The following is a 24,158-nucleotide window of genomic DNA, read 5'->3' on the forward strand; positions in this document are numbered from 1 at the left end:
CTGTAGTGCCTGTGCCAACCTCTGCTCCATCTCCAGACCCCAAGCATAGGGAACCGATGCTCTAGGACACCCCATTGGGTGTTTCCTCTTCTTCCAAGGCCTCCCCTGATCACTCAGAGGAGCCCCCTCGGAAGAAGAAGTGCAAGAGGAAGCACATTGACTCCCCTGAGTCTGTCACTTCTGATACAGACTTAGATGAATCGGAAGGGTCCCCGAGATCCCCTTCTGAAGATGTTTCCTTTTCGGACATCCTGGAAATGCTTAGTCAGAGGGGGAACTGGAATCCCTTAGCCCCTACCGAGGATGAGTCTGTATTCCTGGATGCTTTCTGTTCCCGACCTTCCACCTCCTGGGTTTCTCCACCTTTCGATCCACTTATGTCTGTAGTGGCTCGAAAGGCTTGGTCAGCTCCGGACACAGTGGAACCAACTCCAAGGAGACCTGGTAAATTTATTACAGCTCCCTAGGGTAAGCAATTCCTTTCTAAAGGTGTGCCCGTTGATGCCATGGTGGTAGCAGCAGCCACCAAAAAAGAGTTAGCGGAGACCTCTTCATCTGTTCATCCCCCTAACAAGGAGTCTAGGATGATGGACAGGAACAGGAATTGAATGTTTGCTTCAGCGACCTTCTCCATGAGGTCACTGAACTACCTATGTCATTTTACTCGACTAAAGAGAGATCTCCTTAGAGCTTGGAGATACTCTACAAGATCCTACAGCTGATGGAGCACAAGCCAAAGTAGCTTGCCAGCTAGCGACACTTAATTCTATAGTTAACTCCTCCATGAGGCTCATTTCCTATGCAGCCGATGGGGCAAGTAGAGCCTCGGGCATGGGTGTGGCCGTTAGGAGGCATGCATGGATGTGGCTATGTAACTTTGCAGAGCCATTTTGAGTGTCCTAAACCAATACTCCCTTTGATGGCTCCTTTCTCTTTGGGCCACAGGTGAAAGACACGTTGACTAGGTGTGTGCAAGAAGGCAAGACTCTCTCTGCCGTGGGAGTCCATTTTTCCACTCCCTCTAGACCTTACCCCAAGGGTCAGACAAGTGATAAAATGTGGTTCCGTAAATCTCAGGGAGTCTCGCCTGACACACGTAGTGATTTTTCCTCCAGAGACAGAGGGGGAAATAATAATAATAGATGCCACCCTCGTGGCAGAGGGGGTCTACAGAACCAGGGCAACAGAGAATCTTTCTCTGATAAGCCCTTCCAGCATCCATGAAGGGTTTGCCTGGCTGCTCACCTCTAGAGGCAGTCTGGGGAAGACTTCCACTGTACCCAAAAGCCTGGCAAAATTTAACAAAAGACAGATGGGTACAGTCCATTATATCCGGAGGTTACAAAATTCCCTTCCATCAACCCCCCCCTTAATGTCAAAGAACATCCTTCCAGATGTTCCACCCAATCTGAAGGAGCAAGCAGTAATAGAAGTTTCAAAACTGCTTGAAAAAAGAGCCATCCAGGAAGTCCCCGCAGACCAGCACGGATCCGGAACTTACTCAAGGTTCTTTTTGGTACCAAAAAAGACAGGGGACTGGAGACCGATTCTGGATCTCAGCAGACTAAATAGGTCTGTACAAAGAGCAAAGTTTTGCATGGTCATGCTACAGTCCATTTTTCCCTTTCTGAGTCAGGACAATTGGATGTGCTTGATAGATCTTCAGGACGCGTACTACCATATCAAGATGGACAGGTGCTCCAGGAGATTTCTTCGCTTCCGGGTGGGGGCCAGTCATTACCAGTTCAGAGCTCTGCCCTTTGGTCTCACCACAGCCCCCAGGGTGTTCACCAAATGTATGGCAGTGGTCACGGCTCACCTGAGACGTCAAGGATTCCATGTGTTTCCATATCTAGATGACTGGCTTCTCACTGCTACCACCAGGCATCAACTCCTACAAGCGTGGAATTATACAATCACAATCTGCACCCAGCTAGGCATTACAATAAATCTCGAAAAATCTGCCTTGTTGCCCTGTCAATCTATCACTTGCATAGGAGCAGACTTAGACACAAGGGATATGTTCGCAAGGTTACCACTAGAAAGAGTGTCTGCAATTCGTCAACAAGTACAAAGACAAACAAAGACGGAGATGGTGAAACAGTAAGTTTAAACAATCAAAATCATTCAAATATGAATGTGGTCCGTGATAGTGAACATTGGAAAACCAACTGTTATAATTTTACTACAGTACGAACACCAAAAGATGTAATAACTAATCAACAATCTCGACCTATGAAAGAAATGCTTAAACTTTTTGAAACGCAACTTTTTAAGCTTAAGAGGACACAACTAGAAAACGGTTATCTGAGTAGAAATATTGAATTAGGTATGGTACCCAAAGGGTTACGTCTATGGAGATATCCGAATGGATGTGAGAAAGATGAAACCATGTTGAAGGAACTACATGCATTTTTTGATAACTGTGGTATAAAACTTTTGGATATCATGGTCAAACACAACAACATTAAAATAGAAAGTTTGCTCAGCCAATTGGATGAGTTACACAACGCCATCACCTAAGACCTTCTTTTTGACCATTATTACATCAATTATACTCACATCATTGCTGATGTTTCACATAGTTGTGACATTTTGTATCAAAAGAAAAACACCAAAATTCAAAGGGACATTAAAAGATAAGAAATGGGTCAAGTTTATCCTAAATCTACACCGTATAATGACAAGCATGGTAACCATGGTAACAGAACGAATGAAAGGAATACGGCAACCATTGATGACGTCAACCCGCCTTTTGAATGCGACGAAGAAACTGAGGATCATATTGTCAATGGAAGCCCTATGGAAGAAGGGGTGCGACACTCAGACTTAAAAATCAGGGGTACACTACCACTACGCAAGAATATAACCAAAAGGGTGCTCGACCTAAGCAGAATTTTTTATTCAATCAGAAACAAGGTTGGAAGCGCAAATGAACGGTGAACGGGAGAACATCACAGGCATCAGCGCAAAATATACACGGAACCGTGTATCAAGACATTCATTCCAATTTTGGATTGTTTAACACAGTGTCATCATATGTGGGTGAAACTGAAATAGTAAGTAAACAAAATATGGATATTTCCTTTGGTAGAATTAACTTTGTTAGTTCTTCACCTATAATTGATTCAACAATGATTACCAAAGACAAATGTGTTAAATTTCATGGTATAGTCAACGAAAATAAAAAGAACACAAAATGTTATGAATTGGATATACGACATTTACCTACAATGATAGAATGTAATGTCAATAACATTTCGACAACAACATTAAGTGATTCTGTTGCGCATGATGTCATTATGGATGGTAATGCTAACAATCTGGGGGTATGTTGTGAGCATATCACGCAACACCGCTACGGTATCATGGAAAATGATACCCTTATGAATTTAAGCACATATGAATGTCACAATTTTAATAGCAATGTATTTGATGTTAATGGTGAGGACAATGTAATATTAGAATGTGGAAGCAATGTAAGTGAACATCTGGAATGTGAGCAAGTCATTTTTTAAATGGAAACAATAGTATCAATTATGTCAATTTTTTCATTGATTGTAATCCTGATATTTATTTTGGGCAACAAATAGAGGCGAATATATGTGAATATGTTGCAAATAATGAGTGTGATGATGAAACTGACAACGTATTGAATGTAATGGAAAATGCATTTTTAAGCAACCCCATTATTGTGACTAATATCAAGGGAGATTTCAAATTATTCAACTATTCAAAATTATCTATTAATGAACAACAAGTTAACCTTTTTTCAAGAGGTTTTAGTTTTGCTCCCTGTAAGAAAGGAAATTTAGTTGAATGTGTGTTGGATTTAAAGTTATTTACTCGTAAATTGAATTTAAAGGTTCATTTTCAAAGTAGTACTGAAAATAATAATAGTTATGACAAGGGTAAGTTCGTTAAATCTAGTACATATAATCCCCCCATGAATGACAGTGTGGCCATTTTTGAAAAGCTGAGTGAAATTGATATGAGGAATTTTTACAAAACATATAGGAAAAATAGACATTTCAATATAACCAAAGAAGAGCAAGTTATGCTTAGTGAAATATGCAACATAAGGGACATTAGAATTATGAGACCCGACAAGGGCAATGGAATGGTTATTACTGACAAGAATGATTACATTTCCTAATATGACAAATATGCTATTAAGTGAAGATTATATTGAAGTGAGCAAAAATGAAATTAACATTGCCTTTAAAAAAATAGATTTACAACTAGGTGATATATTGTATCAGGGGGAAATTTCAGAAACAGAATATGAATATTTAATGAATGAAAATCCTGTCATCAGTGGAATTTTTGGCATACCTAAGATTCACAAGGGGTTGAATAACTTGTAGTTTCGACCAATTGTTGATGGGAAGAGAAGCAAAACTTGCTTCATTGGTCAATTTTTAGATTATTTTAAGGAAGGTATGTCAAAATTTCCATACATTACCAAGGATTCATGGGATTTTTTGAGCAGATTAAAAGAATTCAATATGAAAGAAGGGTACTACTTTGTAACAGTGGACGTATGCAATTTATTTACAACTATACCGCATGACATAGGACTTATATGGTTGGAAGAACAATTATTTGAGACTCAGTTGTATGAACAGGATAGAATTAATACATTGGTTAACTTGATGGATATTGTTTTGCACAATAATTTTTTGTTTTATGAGGGTAATTATTATCAACAAGTTAACGGGGTGGCAATGGGGGCACCATGTGCCCCAATGTATGCCAACCTCATTATGAGTTACTGGGAAAACAACTATATATTTAAAACAGAATATTATGAGCATATTAAAATGTATACCAGATACCTGGATGATATTTTTTTCATCTGGGATGATGATCAAAGAACTTTGAATTCTTTTCTTGAGTATATTAATACAACTGTTAGATTTTTGAAATTTACTCATCAAGTTAGTCAGGACATAATCACCTATTTGGATGTTAAGTTATCATATAATAAGCATGTTAATAATTTAAAAACAAACATATACAGAAAATCAACGTTCTCGAACTCATACCTTCACTTTGACAGTTGGCACCCTGACCATCAGAAGAAGGCCATTGTTAAGGGGCAGATGGTCAGGGCGGCCAGGATGGTGAGTGATGATCAGGAATTCAAAGATGAATTGAAGTATATGTTACAGTTATTCCTTAATAGGGGTTATCCTGAACAATTTTGTGAAAATATTCTTCAAGAAGTGATAAATAAAAGGCAAAATGGAACATATCAAGCAATACTCCATTGTGGATTCACCACACATAGATGTAACACAAATGTTTTAGGTATGGAATCCACGTATAATAATATTCCCTTATATATAACAACATTCAATGACACATTTGAAATTATTGAAACAATTATAAAAAGAAATTGGAATATTCTGGTCAGAGATAATATGTGGGGACATTTGTTTCAAGGGCAGATTAAATTTGTTTATAGGAAAAGTTTGTCATTTAAGGATATGTTTGAACAAAACAATGACACCAATGGAAAGATACAATACTAGACCACAAGGGAATTTTAAATGTGGAAGGTGTTCCGTGTGTACACATATTCAGTGTACAGGGGCTAATATAGTTGTAAATTCTTGCAACATCAACATTTACGGACATTTTAATTGTTATACATCCCATGTAGTTTACCTTGCATTATGTCAGAATTGTAAAGCATTTTATGTCGGGAAAACTAGCAGGCATTTTAGAGATAGGGTTAAAGAACATTTGTTAGATATTCAACACTCTAAAACAACCAATGCCTTGGCTAGACATATTATTAATAACGCAGAACATAAGTTTAAATTTTGTGTAATCCAACATGTTATTTATGATCAGCAGGATAAAATTACACAATATGATCTGGATGTTAAAGAATTAAAATGGCAGATTTTTTTGGATGCATATAATAAACCAGGTTTGAACGAATATCATACTATCACACCTATATTAAAAATTAACAGAGTAAGGGGGAAATAAAGATAAAAGAAAATGGGGTTGCATTGTTTATTTATATTATAACACACAATCTATATTATTATTATTAATTAATATTTATGATTAATATGCAATTGATGAATTTATGGTATATTTACACATAATTACATAAATTTATATACATACAGGTATAATTATTGACATATATATATATTATACATCATTTTATATATATATATATATATATATATATATATATATATATTTTTTTTTTTTATTATATGTAAATTGTTTTTAATTAATGTGAAAATATTAACATATAAAATGTACACTTGGTAATGTGAAAATTATTATTATATTTTTTCAACATAACACAGTATAAGACTTGCATTATCATGTGGTTTTAGTAGTTTTAGTGTGAGTTAGTTAAGTGACACAATTCGTTAGTAATTCACAAATTACCTGACATTAATCAATTAATCATCTGGGTGTAACTCTGTGTATTTAAGAATGTTTCAGAAGCTGTGGTAATGTATTCTGATGACGTTTGTTGGTACGGACGAAACCTAGGTCAAACGTTTTTGGTTCAATAAAGAATTGGTGTTACAGCTGGCGTTGTGCTTTTTGAAAATTTCTACACGCTTTATGGATTACATCATTTTATAGCCTTTTTTGGACTGGGTTTTGCTGGTATACTTCTCCGTTGGCGCTGGTTCTAGCTTCTTACATCTCACCAGTTGTTGTTCGTTTTTGGTTACAAGTACAAATTCTAATGCAGAGCAAAAGGATCCAAGTCAGGTATGTCCTTCAAACTCTGGGCTCCATGGCAGCTTCCATTCTTCTAATTCCACTAGCGCACTTCCATATGAGAATTCTTCAGTGGCTTCTTTTCACGCAGTGGTCTTTCCAAGAGCTACCCATGACTCACATGATCCTGATCATGGAGGCAATGCAAAAGACACCTTTTTTGGTGGATGGTCTCCCCACTAGTTTCTCAGGGCAGACCTTTCATACAACCCCCTCCGGTAGCCACAGTGATGACAGACGCCTCCCTGATAGGGTGGGGGGGGGCATTATCTGGGCTTGACCAAGGCACTTGGCAACCTCATGAGCACCATCTGCACATAAATGTCCTAGAAATGAGAGCCGTGCTCCTAGTGTTGCAAGCTCTTCAAGACTCTCTTCCTTCCGGGACCATTGCAATTCAAACAGACATGTTAGTGGTGTGATACATCAACAAGCAGGGCGGAACCAGATCCTACCCCCTGTGTCAGGAAGCACTCAGACTTTGGCAGTGGTCGATTGCCTCCCAACGTTTTCTGATTGCGATGCACATCCCTGGGAAATCCAACGTCATAGCGGACAGGCTCAGCAGAGCTATCCTCATGCCTCACAAGTGGTCTCTGAATCAGGAAGTTGTGGATCTTATTTTCCGCAAATGAGGACAGCCTTGCTGCGATCTTTTTGCCACCCCCTTCAACGGCAAGTGCAGCAACTACCTCTCCCTTCTTCCGCTTCCAGGTCACATACCCGGAGACGCTCTAGTCCACGATTGGTCTCCGGGACTTCTTTATGCCTTTCCTCCATTTCCCCTGATACTGAAACTCATACAGAAAGCAATATCTTTGGGTTGCAAAATGATCCTTATTGCCCCTACTGGCCTCTACAGATATGGTTCCCGTTCCTGCACCATTACCTTCTCGATCAGCCCTGGACTCTGGATCCAATTCCAGACCTCCTGGTTCATCAGTCAGGCGGGTTGCATCAATCCCTCCAAACTCTCCAGCTCACAGCTTGGTTGCTCCACTTCCAACCTTAGCCAGGCTTCCTAGCATTTCCCCAGCAGTCCGTGAGATTATCGTCTCCTCTCATAAGTCTACAACGAGGAAAAATTATGCTAGCAAATGGAAACATTTTTCTTGTTGGGCAAAGGCTAGGAATGTGGATCCCTTCTCAGCCCCAGTCTACAAAATTCTAAAATTCCTAGCACAACTGTTTCACTCTGGGTCCGCTTCCACTACGATTAGGGTACAATTAGCGACCATTTCTAATTTTCATGTTGGTTTGTCAAATTCTAACATTATGTCTCATAAGCTCTGTAAAGCTTTTTTGAGAGGGACATCTCTTCTTAGGCCTCCAGTGAGAGATCCCCCACCTCTTTGGGACCTTAATTTAGTCCTAACATCCTTAATTCTGCCCCCTTTTGAACCAGCATCATCCTGCTCCGTCAAGTTTCTGTCTTGGAAGACACTCATTCTGGTAGTTATCACTTCATCTCAGAGCTTCAGGCACTATGTGTTCGTCCTCCCTACCTGGTGTTTCATAAGGACAGAGTTGCTCTGAGGACTAATCCTTCGTTTCTTCCTAAAGTCTGCTCAGAAAGTAATTTAAACTAATCTATAGCTCTCCCTGTGTACAAACTCCGCCAATTGGACGTTCATAGACAATTGCATTTTTACCTGCACAGAACTAAAGAAATAAGAAAGTCAGACCAATTATTCCTTTCTTATGCTTTAAACAAACAAGGTCTCCCAGTTTCCAAGGTGACCTTATCTAGATGGTTATCCCACGCTATTACTTTTATTTATCAGTTAAGGAACAAAGAGTTACCAATTAAACTGAAAGGTCATTCTACCAGGGCCTTGGCCACCTCTGTAGCCTTTCAGTCTAGGTTGCCCATGGATTCCATCTGTGCAGCTGCCACATGGGCAAACCCTCATACCTTTATTTCTCATTACAAGTTGGATATGGTCTCCAGGAGCAGAACTGACTTTGGTTCCACTGTTCTGAAGAGTCTGTTCCACTGAGCCACCCAGGATGCTAGGTGCTAGGGACACTGTCCCAACCAGCAAGAAAAAAGGCAAGATAAACAACTTAACATAAAGAAGTTATGAACCTACCATAACGTTCCATGTTAGTTGTCTTCATCTCACCTTCTTTTTTGCATCCCACCCTCCGACCCTCTGTCCTACTGGACCGAGAGGAGTCCTTTTTGTTTTCCACTGGCTGAGTATTCTTTTGTTTTCCTCTATTGATTTAGAGAATATGGGAGGTATAAGTTAACCAGTTCTTTTGACTGGTTTATTCTCATTCGGTCTGGAGTTAGCTATTTCAAACAAGATCTGGGTAGCTATCACTAGGCATTATGGGATAAGGGGTAGCCTCGAGCCAGTAAACAGCTCTCAAGCTATTGAAGATGGCTGAGTTGGAGCCGAGGATCGGCTCCGATCCCCAACCAGCAAGAAAGAAGGCGAGATGAAGACAACTAACATGGAACGTTATAGTAGGTACATAACTTCTCCCCCAACCCCTTGCCTCTCTTTTTCCTGCCTGAAGCTTCCTTGGCATTGGAGTAGTTATCATGTAATTTGTTAACTTACCTTCACTAGGTCTTTTGCCTATATATGGCCCCCTCTACAGGTTTGTGTATTATTATTAGGGGGGTGGGAGTCGGATTGGGCTTCTATCCTTTGGAAGCCTATGCCATCTGGGCAGATTTTGCTTTAGAATTGAAGCTGGGGCAGGTGGATATTCCTGTTACATCACAGGAATACTGACATCCAAGGGGGAGGAGGATGGGAGAAAAGCTCTGAGCCATACTAGACCTTCGGCTTTCTGGGACAGAAGACCAAAGTGTTATCACTACTGCAACAGTGAAGGTACTGAGCATTGACAATTATATTAAGTGTTTCAGCAACTGTGCTTTCTCTTTCTCTATAGTTAATTTCTGCCTCCGTACTGTCATACTATGTTAAATTCTCTGTATTTATGATTTTATTTTGACTTGATAAAATTTCTTTATTGTGACATAAGAGTTTGTAAGGGACAATATTTGTCTTCAGACTAAGACCAAGTGATCAGTAAGCCCTTCATTTTACAGTAGGCTTTTAAGCACATTTTTGAATGCAGCAGTGATTTTAAATGTTTGGGCATTTTTTTGTAATATAACACCAGTACAGTAAATTTTGTTTTCTCCCTCTGTTCTTCAGGACTTGTGACCAGCTGAGATGTACCTCTTGTGACTTCAAAATATCCACATACAATGACTATGAATGGGACACATCCTGTGATTACTTATTTTTCAGGTATTTCTGCAACAGTATTAATAAAGGCTTATTTGTAACAAAAAATATAGCATTTCTTCTGAATGTTTATAGCCGAAGTCTGAAAGGCCTGTTAATGATGTCAAATGGTTTAATTGCATTTTATGTGGCAAGAATAAACCAGACTTTTTCCACACCTGGAAAATTAAATACATAACTTCCTTGTTTTAGGTGTGCATGAGGAAGGTCTTTGTTACTCCAGTCCCTAGAGACAGGATACTTATCAGATGAAGAATTTAAATGTAAAGTAGGATAGTAGATATAAACTTGTTTTCAAAAAAGACCCAGTCAGTTTTGGATCTTAGCTAATAGCATTTCAGTCTGTAGGTAGGGTCACATGAATTGCTTATAACAACAGTAGATGAGTAACTCCATTTATAAATTAGGTATAGCATTTATAGTTTGGGAGTTCCAACCCTTTTTTGGGGGGGGGGGGGGGTTGGTCTTTTGGAAGTGTTTCCTGAACAACAGATGGTGCCTCCTGTTTTCTACTCATCAGATTACAAAGACTGTAGGGTAGCAAGTACTCTGAATTTTCCACAAAAATTTTAATTGTGATATGAACTCTCACTCTTTCCCATCAAATAGCGGTGTGCTTGTCAGCAGTCATTTTCTGTGGCTTAGTCCACCTGAGGTGGAACACCAGGGAAAATGCCTCTCCACAGGAATGATCTAAGATGATAAAAGCCATACTAGACCACAGTATTGTATATTGCCACACGGAGTATTTACAGAGACAGGGTGCAGTAAAATGCACCAGTAGCTATAATTGTATCGGTCTGCCAAGTCTGCAATTTTGCAGCAAGCTTACATTAACAGTAAAGCTGTCCTGCCACAAATCCCACTAACATACATTCATGCTACAACAAAACATTAAAACTTGACTGTGAGCAACAGTCAGAGGAGTGCACGAAGGGACCTAATACACATAACTGGTTGTGACTGCCTTGCACTGCTAGACTGACTGACTTTCATTTCAGCCATTTACATAAGTTCATTACTTCATATGCAAGTACTAGGTTAGCTGACCTTTCAGACCCTTTTAAGCCTAGCCAGTTTCCCTTTTTGTTTTCAAATTAACCTGTCCCATTAGGTTAGAGATTGTCAATACCCATCCCATGGTCAATAATTATATATTACCTCTAATGAAAACAACGGAAGTCATACCAAAGACAATTTGAGGGGAGATGTGCATGGAATGAAGCAGTTAGGGAGCTGCCTCTGTACGTTAGTAGTACAGGGGACAATCCTGGGGTAAATTTTCTGTTTCCCATCCGTAGATCCAAGTTGCACATGAATATAGCTAGGAATGAATGCTGTTTTATGTGGATGTTGTCAGGACCAATCAATGCAGTATTTTTAACTTTTGATAGCGCTTTTAGGACTTGGTCTTATGAGATCGCTGGAGGCAAACCAGTTTCTGGTACATCTCGAGGGACAGAAGGAGAGGAGAGTGGAAAAAGTTGGAGCTAAGTTTTTTGGCCTGTAGGTTCATTATATCTGCAGCCTCAGGTTAGGTATTGTCATTGTTCATAATCAGCTGAGTGCGTTGTTGTATTCTACTTTTGAGGTTAAGAACTCCAGTAAAAATGCCTTGTAACTGTCTGGCTTGCGTAGTTATTTTAGCCTCAGACTTTGCTTTGGTGGATTTTATTAAGGTTCTGAGTTAGTTCAATGACAAGGGCTCTACCATTCTGGGAATTACCCTTCTTAATTTTCATCAAATTTCTTTTCCTTTTATTATAAAACTTGTTGATATTATGGTATCACCTTGTGGGTTTGCCCTGCACTGGTTCCTATGGGGTGCAGCTACATCTGTGCAACCGTTTACATGCTTGGTTTACTGCGGTGTTGTACACTTCTGCATATTCAGTGGAGTTGACATCTTTTTCATGTAGTCTTTATCATTTCTGCACCATGCCAAGCTATACCTCCAATGGCCTTGGATGATCGCTGTGTCAAACTTGCCTGTGGCCTTGGATACATAATCTAGTATGTAAACATGTGCACTGTATACAGAGCCACCATAGATAACTGATTTGAGTACTTACTCAAAAGAAAAATACATGTAGGCATTTTTGTACTGACTGGGATGTCTGACTGAATTGAGAGGCCCTGGAAGAAAAGCAGTGTATCGGCTAACAAAAGCAGCTGTACAGTAACCCAGCTTGTTGGTGTAGAAGTGCTAAGCCCCATCTAAAACCCAGATGACCAAAGGTTGATTAGCAACTTGAGTGCTAAAAGAGGTGGGTGGGGGAGTGGTAGGAGTGAGCAGTTGATCCTGTTTGCACATCCGTAAGGGAGAGGCAGTCTGACCTGAGATGGCAGAAGTGCATGGCAGTGGAGCATGTGGTCCATGGACAAAAGCTTGGCTCTGCCAAGCCACATTCACATGGTAGTCTTCATGGTGTATATTCCAGGAGTATACATGCTCATAGAGGAAGGCATAGCAGGCCTTTGCATATGTGAGTATACATGTCAGCTGCTGGGAGAGGGAGGAGGTTAAGACAAAAAAAAAAAACTGAGATTGCTGTCTGGATGATTGCCTCCCACAGTAATTATCCCACATGGTATATGTGAGGGATTGCAAACAGAAAATTTATATAAATAAGTGTGTGTGTGTGTGTGTGTGTGTGTGTGTGTGTGTGTGTGTGTGTGTGTGTGTGTGTGTGTGTGTGTGTGTGTGTGTGCGCGCGCGCGTATATATCTATATATATATTTAATGAGCATCCCTCAGATAAAAGGCATCAAATGTGCAGCAAATAGAGTTACCGTTGTACTCAAGTGGACCTGCCATTACAGCATCTTTCTTTTGGAGTCATAATTGTTATTTAAGATTTCCACTGGCATGTGGCTCCAGAGTCTAATAATACAGATTTCTATACTTTATTATGATTATTATTTTTATTTATTTAGTTTAGCTATTTTATTTATTTTAATGTATTTATTTTGTCTTTTTGGCCAATCATTACTTTTGGCTTTATCTTTTCCATTCACTCATATTGACAGCTTGTTATCAAACAGTAGCCAAGAAAAAATGGGTTTCCACACAGATTCAATGTGGATAGTGCCTGTGACAACTACTATCCTTATTGAAGTATTGTATGTCAAACAGGTTGTGAGTATAGCTTTTTATGTTTAATACTGGAACACTATTTGATTCAGGAGAAGGATTAAAAATTTAGCTTTGATTAGTATTCCTTAGTGGCTATCACCTTGATACTTTTATATCTTTTAAAGGCAGTTTAGAGAGTCAATTTAAGAAAATGTATTTTATGATTTTGTCTGTGCTTGATTGCATTTGGAGATTTAAAGATGAATATTTTCAGTGTAACTCATTCATTCTCACAAGGCTTACTAAATCTCTTTTAGGCTTTGTAATTGTGTTTATTCATTTTGTTTTGTCTGATTATTTTAAATCTTTTTTGTTTCTGTGGGGCATTGCTTGATAACAGTGCACCTCAAAGGTAGCTACTGAAGCATTATCTTCCCCTCGCATAGGATTTTCTTCAGATTTTAGAGATAGATGAATTAGTTCATTCTTCTTCTTCCATTCAGTTTAGCCACAGTCACCACAGCACTCACTTTGATTTTTTTCACATTACCATTACTTATTATTGCTTATTGCTACACACCCACTCACAGGAATAACTTTCGGAAGACTTAGAGTATACAGTTTTATTTCTGATCTTTTTCTCTGTTGCTTTCTTTTAAAAAATATCTTGTTAATATTGCATATTATATAGTGATATGGGGACATATACAATTATTAAGGAGAAAAAATATATATATACTTTTTTTCATGGGTTATATAAATACGATTTTTGCCCTGATAATTATAATTCAGTTTAACATTTCATAGAGTGATCAAGTCATGCCTTTCCTGAAGTATCAGACCTCTTCCTGAACATTTTATAGATATATATATATATATATATGTATGTATAGTTCCCACAGATTCCGTTTAATTCAATGTATTTTTTTCCCCTTCCCCTTTCTAAGGATACCATCTCCAATTCCTTTGTCTCTGTTACAACATTCAGTTATTCTGATTTAGCTGTATTTGTTTTTGATTTCCATTTTCTAGCAATTGCTTTTTTGGCACCAGCAGCATTAAACTTCGGACTTTACTCTCTAAGCAGTTTAGTTTCTGTATCCCAGCGCAAAAGATTCAATGTGAAGTTGTTCTATCTCGCCGTTTTGTTATTACATGTGGGTTCGGAGCCGATCCCTCGGCTCCGAGTCTGCCGCTTTTCAAGCTCAAACTCTCAGGGAAGCTTGAGACCTAGTGAATATCCCATGATGCTGTACTGTAAACTCCCAGATCTAGTTTGCCACTGCAATGGATCTACAGCTTGTCGGAAGAAGCTCGGGCCAGTGACTAAATTTTCTATATTTATAGAGAATATTTAGGAAACTTTCTATCTTTATATTGTTAAAATAAATGTGGATTTACTATAGAATTAGTGTTTAGTTAGTTCGTGTAGATTTAGTAAATTTTTGAAGTGTTTTTCTCTTAAAGGTTTTCTAGGCCTTTTCTTACCTGTTTGGGTGTGACAGGGCTCTGTCAGCTCGTGTGTGCGCGCGCGTCTTTCTTGTGTCACTTTTAAATAACTTAGAAATATATATCCTGTAGAGTGCATAGTTAATAGCTATAATAATTAATAGTTAAGATACTTGGATAACTTGGTGTGTAGTTATATTTTTGACTTAATATTGAGATTCAGGGATCTGAATTTATATTGTACAATATGTCATAAAAGCAAAAGTCTGGATTTAAAAGGTGTGAGTGTGGTCAAAAAATGTCTGTTACAGACAACCACTCCACCTGCGTGTACTGTTTGGGTTCTGTTCATTTGCAGGAAGTGTGCTCTATCTGCCACTCCTTTAGTGCCAGGGTTCTTTTGGAAAGGCGCAAGAAGTTGGTGGATAGGGTACTCCTGAAGCCTGAAATTCAGGCTACGTTGGAGCTTCGAATGGGTCGAAGTCGTCCAAGGGGTCCTTGGAGCCCAAGTCTTCAGCTCCGAGCTCCTCTGATATGGTTCGTTCATCGGCTCCACAGCCCTTGGAGCCATGTATCGATCCTTTACCTCGGAGCCCAGTTGTGGATCCGATATTGGAGACTCCTCAGTCTCCAATTCTTCAATCGGTTCCGTCCTCGGCTCCTTCGACCCATCCCTCGACCCATTCTTCAAGGCTTTCTGATGTGGACCTGGACCGAGTGGTTAAGAGGTTGCTAGAGAACCCGGCCCTGGCCAAAATGCTTTCCGCTTCGAAGCCTGAAATTCCAGCCCTACTTTCTTCTCCTCCGACGAAGCCAATCGAACTCTTGGAGCTGGGACAGAGAACCAATGTTGGTAGAGCCCTCGTAGCCGAGGTTTGATCCACCTCCCTCTGCTCCATCGACCTTGATCTCCTCGGTTCCGACCGTGGAGTCTCAGGGGCCGACAGTCCCTTACTGGCTCCAGGGTGGAGAGTCGGACTGATACTTCAGTTCTGACCCTTCCCCTCGGGGCTTCGGCGCAGGTGGCTTCGGCTCCGTCCTCTGGACTGGAGCGGGGGATCTCGGCTTGGGGAGGGCTGCTGGCCTCTTCGGAGCCGACAGACTTCTTGGACTGGGATTCTGGTGCCTTCGATGCCATGAGGAAGGTCATGTCTGCTAAGACCACTACCTCCTCGGATCTTTCTTCCCCTCCCTCTAAAGGGCCTCATTCTGCCTCTTCCCCACAGGTCCCTACCAAGTGTCGAGACCCAGGGCCTCCGGTATCCCCATTGGGCGGCCCCTCCTCTACAGGAACTTCACCGGACGCTCCCACCGATGAAGTACCTAGGAAGAGACTGTACAAGAGGAGGAACTTGAATTCCCCATAGGAATCCCTGACATCAGATACTGACTTGGAAAAATTGAAAGGGTCCCCACGATCCCCCTCAAAGGATGTCTCATTTGCAGACATATTGGAGATCTTAAGACAGAGGGGTGATTGGCAGTCCCTTGCCCCTACTGAGGCTGAGTCGGTACTCCTGAAGGCCTTTGGGTCTCAACCATCCACCTCCTGGGTTACCCCGCCCTTCGATGAACTGATGGAGCTGGTTGCTCGAAGGGTGTGGGAGTCCCCTGATTCAGTGGAACCGGTCCCTCGGAGGCCCAACAAGTTCATTACTTCCCCTACTGACAAGGCCTTTCTTACCAAGGGAGTCCCAGTTGATGCCATGGTGGTGGCGGCAGCCACCAAGAAAGAGAGGTCTGAAACCTCTTCTTCTGTCCATCCTCCTAATAGGGATTCTAGGACAATGGACAGGTATGGGAAACGTATATTTAGTTCTGCAGCATTTTCCATGAGATCGCTCAACCACCTGACCCATTTTACCCACCTTCAACGAGATCTCCTTAAAGAGCTTGGAGATACTCTACAGGGTAACACAGCTGATGCAGTTTCTGGAAAGGTGACTGCACAACTCAACACCCTCAATTCTATAGTCAACTCATCCATGCGACTCATTTCTTATGCTGCCGATGGATCGAGTAGGGCTTCAGGCTCAACGATAGCTCTTCGGAGACAGTCCTGGATGCACCTTTGCTCCTTTGCGGAAGCCTTCAAATCTTCCTTTGTCAATACCCCATTCGATGGTTCCGCCTTGTTCGGGCCTAAAGTTAAGGAGACGCTTACTAGGTGTGAACAAGAAGGAAAGACTCTGTCTGCTGTAGGAGTCCGTTTTTCCACTCCAACTAGACCGTATCCCAAAGGGCAACAAAGTGTAAAAATGTGATTCCGAAAACCCCAAGGAGCTTTCCAAAACACACCTACAGATACCCCCCCTAGGGGCAAAGGAGGGGGCAGAAACAGAAGATGCTATCCAAACGGCAAAGGGGGTCCGCATAACCAGGGTGACAGGGAGCAGTTCTCTGGTAAGCCCTATCAGCGTTCCTGAAAGGAAGCCCGGCTGTCCTTCTCTGGAGGCGGTCGGGGGTCGCTTGGCTTTATACCCAAATGCCTGGCTAAACATTACAACAGATTCTTGGGTAAAAAGCATCATTGCCAGAGGTTACTACATTCCCTTTACAACCCCTCCCCCATGCGTACAAGTACTCCAGATGTTCTTCCCAGTCTGAGAAAGCTAGTAGCCATAGAAATTCAAAACCTGCTAGACAAGAGTCATCCAGCCAGTCCCAGCGGACCAGATAAGATCAGGAACTTACTCAGGGTTCTTTTTAGTTCCAAAGAAAACAGGGGACTTGAGGCCCATATTAGACCTCAGCAAATTCAACACCTTCGTCAAGAAGGAAAAGTTCCGGATTGTCACGCTTCAATCGATACTTCCGTTCCTAGAAATGGGTGATTGGATGTGCTCTATAGATCTCAAGGATGCTTACTACCACATCAAAATGGCCAGATCATCCAGAGATCACCTGCATTTCCGGCTGGGGGCCAGTCATTACCAATTCAGAGCCCTGCCCTTTGGTCTCACCACAGCCCCCAGTGTGTTCACCAAATGTATGGCAGTGGTCATGACTCACCTGAGACGTTTAGGATTCCGGGTGTTTCCATATCTGGATGACTGGCTCCTCACCGCCACCTCCAGGCATCAGCTAATCCAAGCAAGAGACTACACTATCAACCTTTCTTCCCAGTTGGGCATAACCTTAAACTTCGAAAAATCTGCGTTATCGCCCTCGCAGCATATTACCTTTATAGGAGCAGAGCTAGACACCGTCAATTCAAGGATCAGGTTGCCTCAAGCAAGAATCGTATCTCTAAAAAGTCAATTGTCCAGTCTGTTGACCGAGAACAAAGCTCCTGCATCCCAGATACTGAAGCTATTAGGCACAATGGCAGCCACGCTGATAGCAGTCCCATTAGGGCGCATGCACATACGCATACTCCAGTGGCTACTCTTCGCACAATGGTCTTACCAACAACTGCCCATGTCACACGAAATTCTATGAACAAATCTTTGCAAGAAGGATCTCAATTGGTGGCTGAACAGCGATCAATTAGTAGTCGGATGTCCCCTTGTTCTTCCCCAACCCACAGCCACAGTGACCACGGATGCTTCCCTGATAGGGTGGTGGGGAGGCTATTTCAGGGAAAGACGGTCCGAGGTACTTGGTCAAACATGGAATCACATTTGCACATAAATGTCCTGGAGCTGAGTGTGGTGTTCCTGGAGTTGCAACACTTTCACAACTGTCTTCCTCCAGGGACAATTGCAATTCAGACGGACAACATGTCAGTAGTCTGATACATCAACAAGCAAGGGGGAACCAGATCGTATGCCTTACGCTGAGAGGCGCTAAGAATTTGGCAATGGGCTGTATCCACCAGACGCTTTCTAATAGCAACGCACATCCCGGGGTCATCCAACGTGATAGCGGACAAACTGAGCAGGGCCATCCTGTTGCCTCATGAGTGGTCCCTCAAACAACAGGTGGCAGACAAGATTTTCAGCAGATTGGGCCAGCCTTGCTGCAATCTGTTTGCATCTCCGATGAATGCCAAATGCAGCAGCTACTTTGCCCTTTATCCCCCACCAGGGAGCAACCCGAGGGACACACTAGTACATGATTGGCCCCGGGCCTCCTATATGCCTTCCCGCCAATTCCCAAATTTATACAGAAAGCCAAAAGTCTGGGAAGGACTGTGATTTTGAGAGCCCCGTCTTGGCCTCGGCAGATTTGGTTCCCCTTCCTACAGAAGTATCGAGTGGAAGAACCATGGATTCTGGACCCAGTACCAGATCTTCTGACTCATTCATCGGGAGTTCTTCATCCCTCCCTCATCTCCCTAAAACTGACAGCTCGGCTGCTCCAATTCCCATATTAGCCAGGTCTCAAGATTGGTCTCCCGCGGGCCAGCATATTATAGTTTCCTCTCATAAACTGTCTACTAGGAAGCTATATAACAGCAAATGGAAACTATTTGTTCACTGGGCTTCTCATCATGAAATTGACCCTTATGTGGCGCCTATTCATACCATCTTAGAGTTCTTGTCTTTTTTGTTCTGTGATGGCGCAGCTGCTGCCACCATAAGAGTTCAATTGGCTGCTATTTCCAATTTTCATGTAGGGTTTAACGGGTCTAACATAATGTCCCCCCACAGACTATGTAAGGCCTTTTTCGAAAGGGACCCACCATCTCAGGCCACCTATCAGATACCCTGTCTCTCCCTGGTATTTGAATCTTGTTTTATCCCAATTGATGCTCACCCTCTTCGAACCCGCGTCATCCTGTCATTTGAAGTTTCTGTCTTGGAAAACTATATTTCTGGTAGCCATTACATCTGCACGTAGGGTCTCCGAACTTCAAGCCTTATCCTCCAAGCCCCCATATTTAATATTCCACCCCGATAGGGTGTCTCTCAGGACAAACCCTACCTTTCTTCCCAAGGTCTGTTCAGAGACAATTGAGATTTTACTTGGACAGAATGAAAGACTTCAGACAATCTGATCAACTCTGTCTCTTACGCAGAGAATAAGAAAGGTTCTGCAGTATCAAAAATCACATTATCTAAGTGGCTTTCTGACTGCATTAAATTAATTTATTCCTCCACTAACCAGCCATTACCAACTAACGTCAAAGCCCATTCTCCTCGGGCTGTTTCTACGTCATTAGTTCATGCAGCTCGTTTGCCCATGGATACCATCTGTGCATCTGCCACGTGGTCAAAACCTCACACGTTTACCACTCATTACAAAGTGGACAGGGCTTCCTTTGGTTCCACTGTGCTCAAGAATGTTCTCCCGTGAGCCACCCAGGATTAGGGTGCTTGGGACGCTACCCATGTGTAAGAACAAAATGGCGCGATAGAACAACTTCACATAAAGAAGTTATGTCCTTACCGTAACGTTCCATGTGAGTTGTTCATCTCACCTTTTTGTTCTTGCATTCCCTCTCAAATTCCCCCTCCTGTTGAGAAAGATGGTTGCCTTGGTGGATTGGTCGGGTTTTGTCAGCCTGTCTTCTTTGGACAGACTGTTTTTCCTTCTGCAAACCTATAGCTACCTAGATAAGTAGGTACTGTAGTTCTTTTTCTTCCTTTAGGTTGTCTTTGGGTGCAGCGTACTAGATCTGGGGGTTTGCAGTAGAGCATCATGGGATATGCACTAGGTCTCGAGCTTCTCTGAGAGTTTGAGCTTGAAAAGCGGCCGACTCGGAGCCGAGGGATTGGCTCCGATCCCACGTGTAAGAAAAAAAGGCGAGATAAACACCTCACATGGAATGTTATGGTAAGGACATAACTTCTTTTTCCTCAGTCAAAATAATTTGCCCTCCAAACATTTCTGACAAAGTACCCTGTAGGAAATTTCTTTAGTCTTTCAGCTTATTGCATTCCCAAAAACATGTGACCAGGCACTGTTATCTTTCCTATCATACATCCAGTAATTGCTGTCTACCAATGGAAAAATTCTCTGTCTATTTTGGTTTATGAAAAAACTATGTAAACACTTCCTTGCAAAAATCCTAAATCTTCTAGATTTTGTTGCATACTTGGGAGACATACAAATATCCTCACATTGTTTTTTCATATAGTGCCTTTCCAGTCTCTTTTCCCAATCTTTTATAATGTCTTCTGATTGATTTCTCATAGTTATTGTGCATTATTGTACGCTCCCTACTAATTATTCCTTTTTTTACCTCAGCTTCTGTTTAAGCTCTGCTGTATACACAACCAGAGCTGGTCTTTCATTTAAAACTCCCCAATCCCCTTCTCTGTGCTCGTATTCTGTTATCAATCCCTGGTAGAGAAAGCAGCCTCCAAGCCACAGTCCTAACTTCTGCTTGGCCTCATCCCACTCTAACTTTTCCCTCCCTAGTTATTTTCCCTAATACCTTGGTTCATTTAATGTTTTTTTCCAATAGATTCCTGCTCACATTTGCCTTTGTTCTGTGCTCTTACTTGCAGTCATCCCTATTTGTAAAATGTCCTTTCTCCATTCTTGTGTTGGTTTTATCAAAATATTTTCTGCTACTTTGTAAATATAATGTTATGTTGTTCAGTCTCACCTTCATTCTTCATGGTTGGGTTCAGAACCGAGCATCAGTTCTGACTCTGCCTAATACTAAAGCTCGAGAACTTCCACTGGCTCAAGGCTATTCTCTATCCCATGATGCCTGGCGAGGGTTCCCCAGATCTTGTTTGCCGCTTTGCTCGATCGAGATTGCGTTTCACTGGCTCAGGCGAAGTTTTATTATTTTTTTACTTTTATAGAGACTATTTCACAGGGACCTAAGGGCATTAAGGCTTCTACTGCTAAAAATCCTACTCCTTCTGATAGAGACTCCAGTGCACTGGATAGATGGGGTAAGAAGGTTTACACTTCTGAAACCTTGGCCATTAGGGCTTTAAACTGACAGTTTCCTATGTTAAAGTATCAGCAACATGTTATTGGATTGCTTAAACAGAAAATTATGTTGATTCATGACTGTGCAGAACATAAAGAATTACAGGATTTAATACATTCTGCTGAACAAGTTGGAAAACATAGTTTGCAATGTGGATTTGATTCATTAGAGGCCTCTTGCAGGGCTGCTGTTACTGGGTCAGTGCTCAGAAGGCATGCTTGGCTTAAGGAGCAAACTTTGCCTGATCATGTTAAAGCTAAATCTATGCAAACTGTTAAAGATTTCTTACAAGTTCAGCCTCCTAGATTTAGTAGGCATTGGCCCTCTAAGAATTGGTCCTTTCCAGCCCCTTCCAGGTCTTCTCAAGCCAAACCACGACACAGCAGACACAGCAGAAACCCGAGGTTTCAGTCCAAGGGGACACACAAGACTAAGCAGTGTTAGGTTTCCGCAGCCAAATCAGGGAGTAGTAAGACTCCCCCTATGGAAAACTATCTCAATGACTTGCTTTTAAAACTTCCAAGCACTTCCCAACTGAATGTTCCTTTAGGCGGAAAGATTGGTCTGCAGGCCAAAAACTGGGAACTCGTTACCCAGGACAAATGGGTTTTAAATAGTGTCCCAAGGATACAGATTTCACTTCCACACCTTACCAACACCAAGCGGGTGGCCAGATCTACCCCCAAATCAGTGGGCAGAGGCCAAAAATCAAGTACTCTCTCTCTTAAGCATGAGGGCTATTCATTTGGTACCAGAAGAGGAAAAGGGACAAGGTTTCTATTCAAGACTTTTTTCTTGTAGCCAGAAAAGGCAATACATGATGTACTATCCTAGACCTTTCTACTCTAAATACCTTTCTGGTGATTCCAAAATTCAAGATGCTGACTCTTCACCAGCTGCTTCCTATGCTAGGCAAAGATCCACGGTTGGCAACACTAGACTTAAAAGAAGCATACCTGCACATCCCTATCAGGGAGTCTTGCAGAAGATACCTACACTTCAGAGCAGGCTACATGCACTATCAGTTCTCTGCACTGCCCTTTGGCTTATCTACTGCTCCAGTCATTGGATTTTGCAGGCAAAGAAATATTCAAATATACCCATACCTGGATGATTGTCTAATTCAGACAGAAAGCCAGGACATACTTTTGAATCATCTGGCCTTTGTTCAAAGGGTACTGACTTGTCTGGGGTACACGATAAACAAAAAGAAATCACACCTGGTACCCTGTCAACAAATTATATTCCTGGGAGCAAGCTTGAATACAACTTCCCAGATGACTTTCCTCACGCCAGAGAAACTGATTCATTTGACAACCTACTTCAAACAAGTGGCCACAAAAACCCAGTTATCTGCAAGGCAAATATTGCAAGCCTTGGGGTTCATGGCCTCCTACCTTCTATTTCCATATGCAAGGCTGCATATGAGGAAACTACAGTGGTATCTCAAAAGCCTATGGTGTCAACATTCACAGGATCTAGAAGCAATGATTCCTGTCATACCTTGCGTATGCCTAGAGTTCCTTTGGTCAGCAGAGGCCTGCCACCAAAACAGGGGACTACCATTCACACTACCCCCTGCCGCCCAAACCTTAACAGATGCATCAGACTATGTGTGGGGGGCTCACCTGGCAGGGAAGTGCATTCAGGGCAAATGGAACCCAAGTCAAATGCACCTACACATAAATCAAAAGGAAATGTTAGCTGTACAGAATGCTCCGACAGCCTTCAAAGATCATTCTTCCAGGGCAACTAATGGTAAAGACGGGACAACACCATGGTTATGTGGTACATAAACAAGCAGGCGGGTACACACTCTTACCCCTTCTGTAGACTAGCCATGGCATTGTGGAACACAGCCTTGAGCTACCAAGTGAATCTATAAGCTCAGTTCCTGCCAGGAAAACTAAATACACTGGCAGATGAACTAAGCAGAAATCTCATGGACCCACACGAGTGAAAACTGGAACCAAGGATTTTCAACATGTTGACAAGCAAATGGTGGAGCTCAGATATAGACCTGTTTGCCTCCCCCCAGAACCATCAATTGGGCAAATTTTGCACAAAGAATCCCCACAAACTAGCTTGGAAAGTGGATGCTCTATCCTTCAGTTGGAAAAAAACTTTCAGTTTATGCTTTTCCTCCTCTGCCTTTGCTCTCCAAGGTACTACTAAAGATCAAACAGGACAAGCCAAGGATGATTTTAATTGCACCACACTGGCCAAGCCAACACTGGTACCCCCTCCTGCGCAGTGTGTCACACTTGGCCCCATGGCACCTGCCTCAGACTCCTTCCCTGTTGTCTCAGCAGGAGAACCAGATTCTGCACCCTCAGCTGCAAACTCTGAACCTAGCAGCCTGGCTAATAACCTAATCTCTCCTTTACCACCCTTCAGTAAATCAGTGATGGATATAATTTTAGAGGCTAGGAGGCCTAGTACTAGAAAATCTTATGCTGCAACATGGAAAAGATTTTATACCTGGAACCAATCTCAAGGGATGAGCACATCAGTGCCCAGTTTACCTCAGATTCTACAATATTTGACTGAAATGCTTCATAAGGGCTTGTCCTTTTCCTCCATCAAAATTCATGCCTCAGCCATTTCAGCTCATTATAGCACAGAGCCTCCCCTCTTCTCTCACCCACTGCACAAACAGTTCCTCAGAGGGGCCAAAAATTTAAGGCCACCCAGGAGAGCTCCAACTCCAGCCTGGGACCTTAACTTTGTCTTGGAGAAACTCACTCTTCCT

General features: G+C 41.8%; 1 protein-coding gene across 1 annotated transcript in view; it reads left to right on the forward strand.

Moving 5' to 3' along the window:
- Nucleotides 1–24,158, forward strand: part of CFAP418 (cilia and flagella associated protein 418) — a 354,461-nt gene that overhangs the window by 187,000 nt on the left and 143,303 nt on the right. Inside the window, exon 4 of the mRNA XM_044065930.1 lies at nt 9,951–10,046. Coding sequence (XP_043921865.1) covers nt 9,951–10,046 — 96 coding nt within the window. The remainder of the gene's footprint in view (nt 1–9,950; nt 10,047–24,158) is intronic.

Source organism: Protopterus annectens, chromosome 3.part0 (assembly GCF_019279795.1).
Source record: "Protopterus annectens isolate FY-2018-M chromosome 3.part0, PAN1.0, whole genome shotgun sequence".
In the NCBI taxonomy this organism is placed as follows: Eukaryota; Metazoa; Chordata; order Ceratodontiformes; family Protopteridae; genus Protopterus; species Protopterus annectens.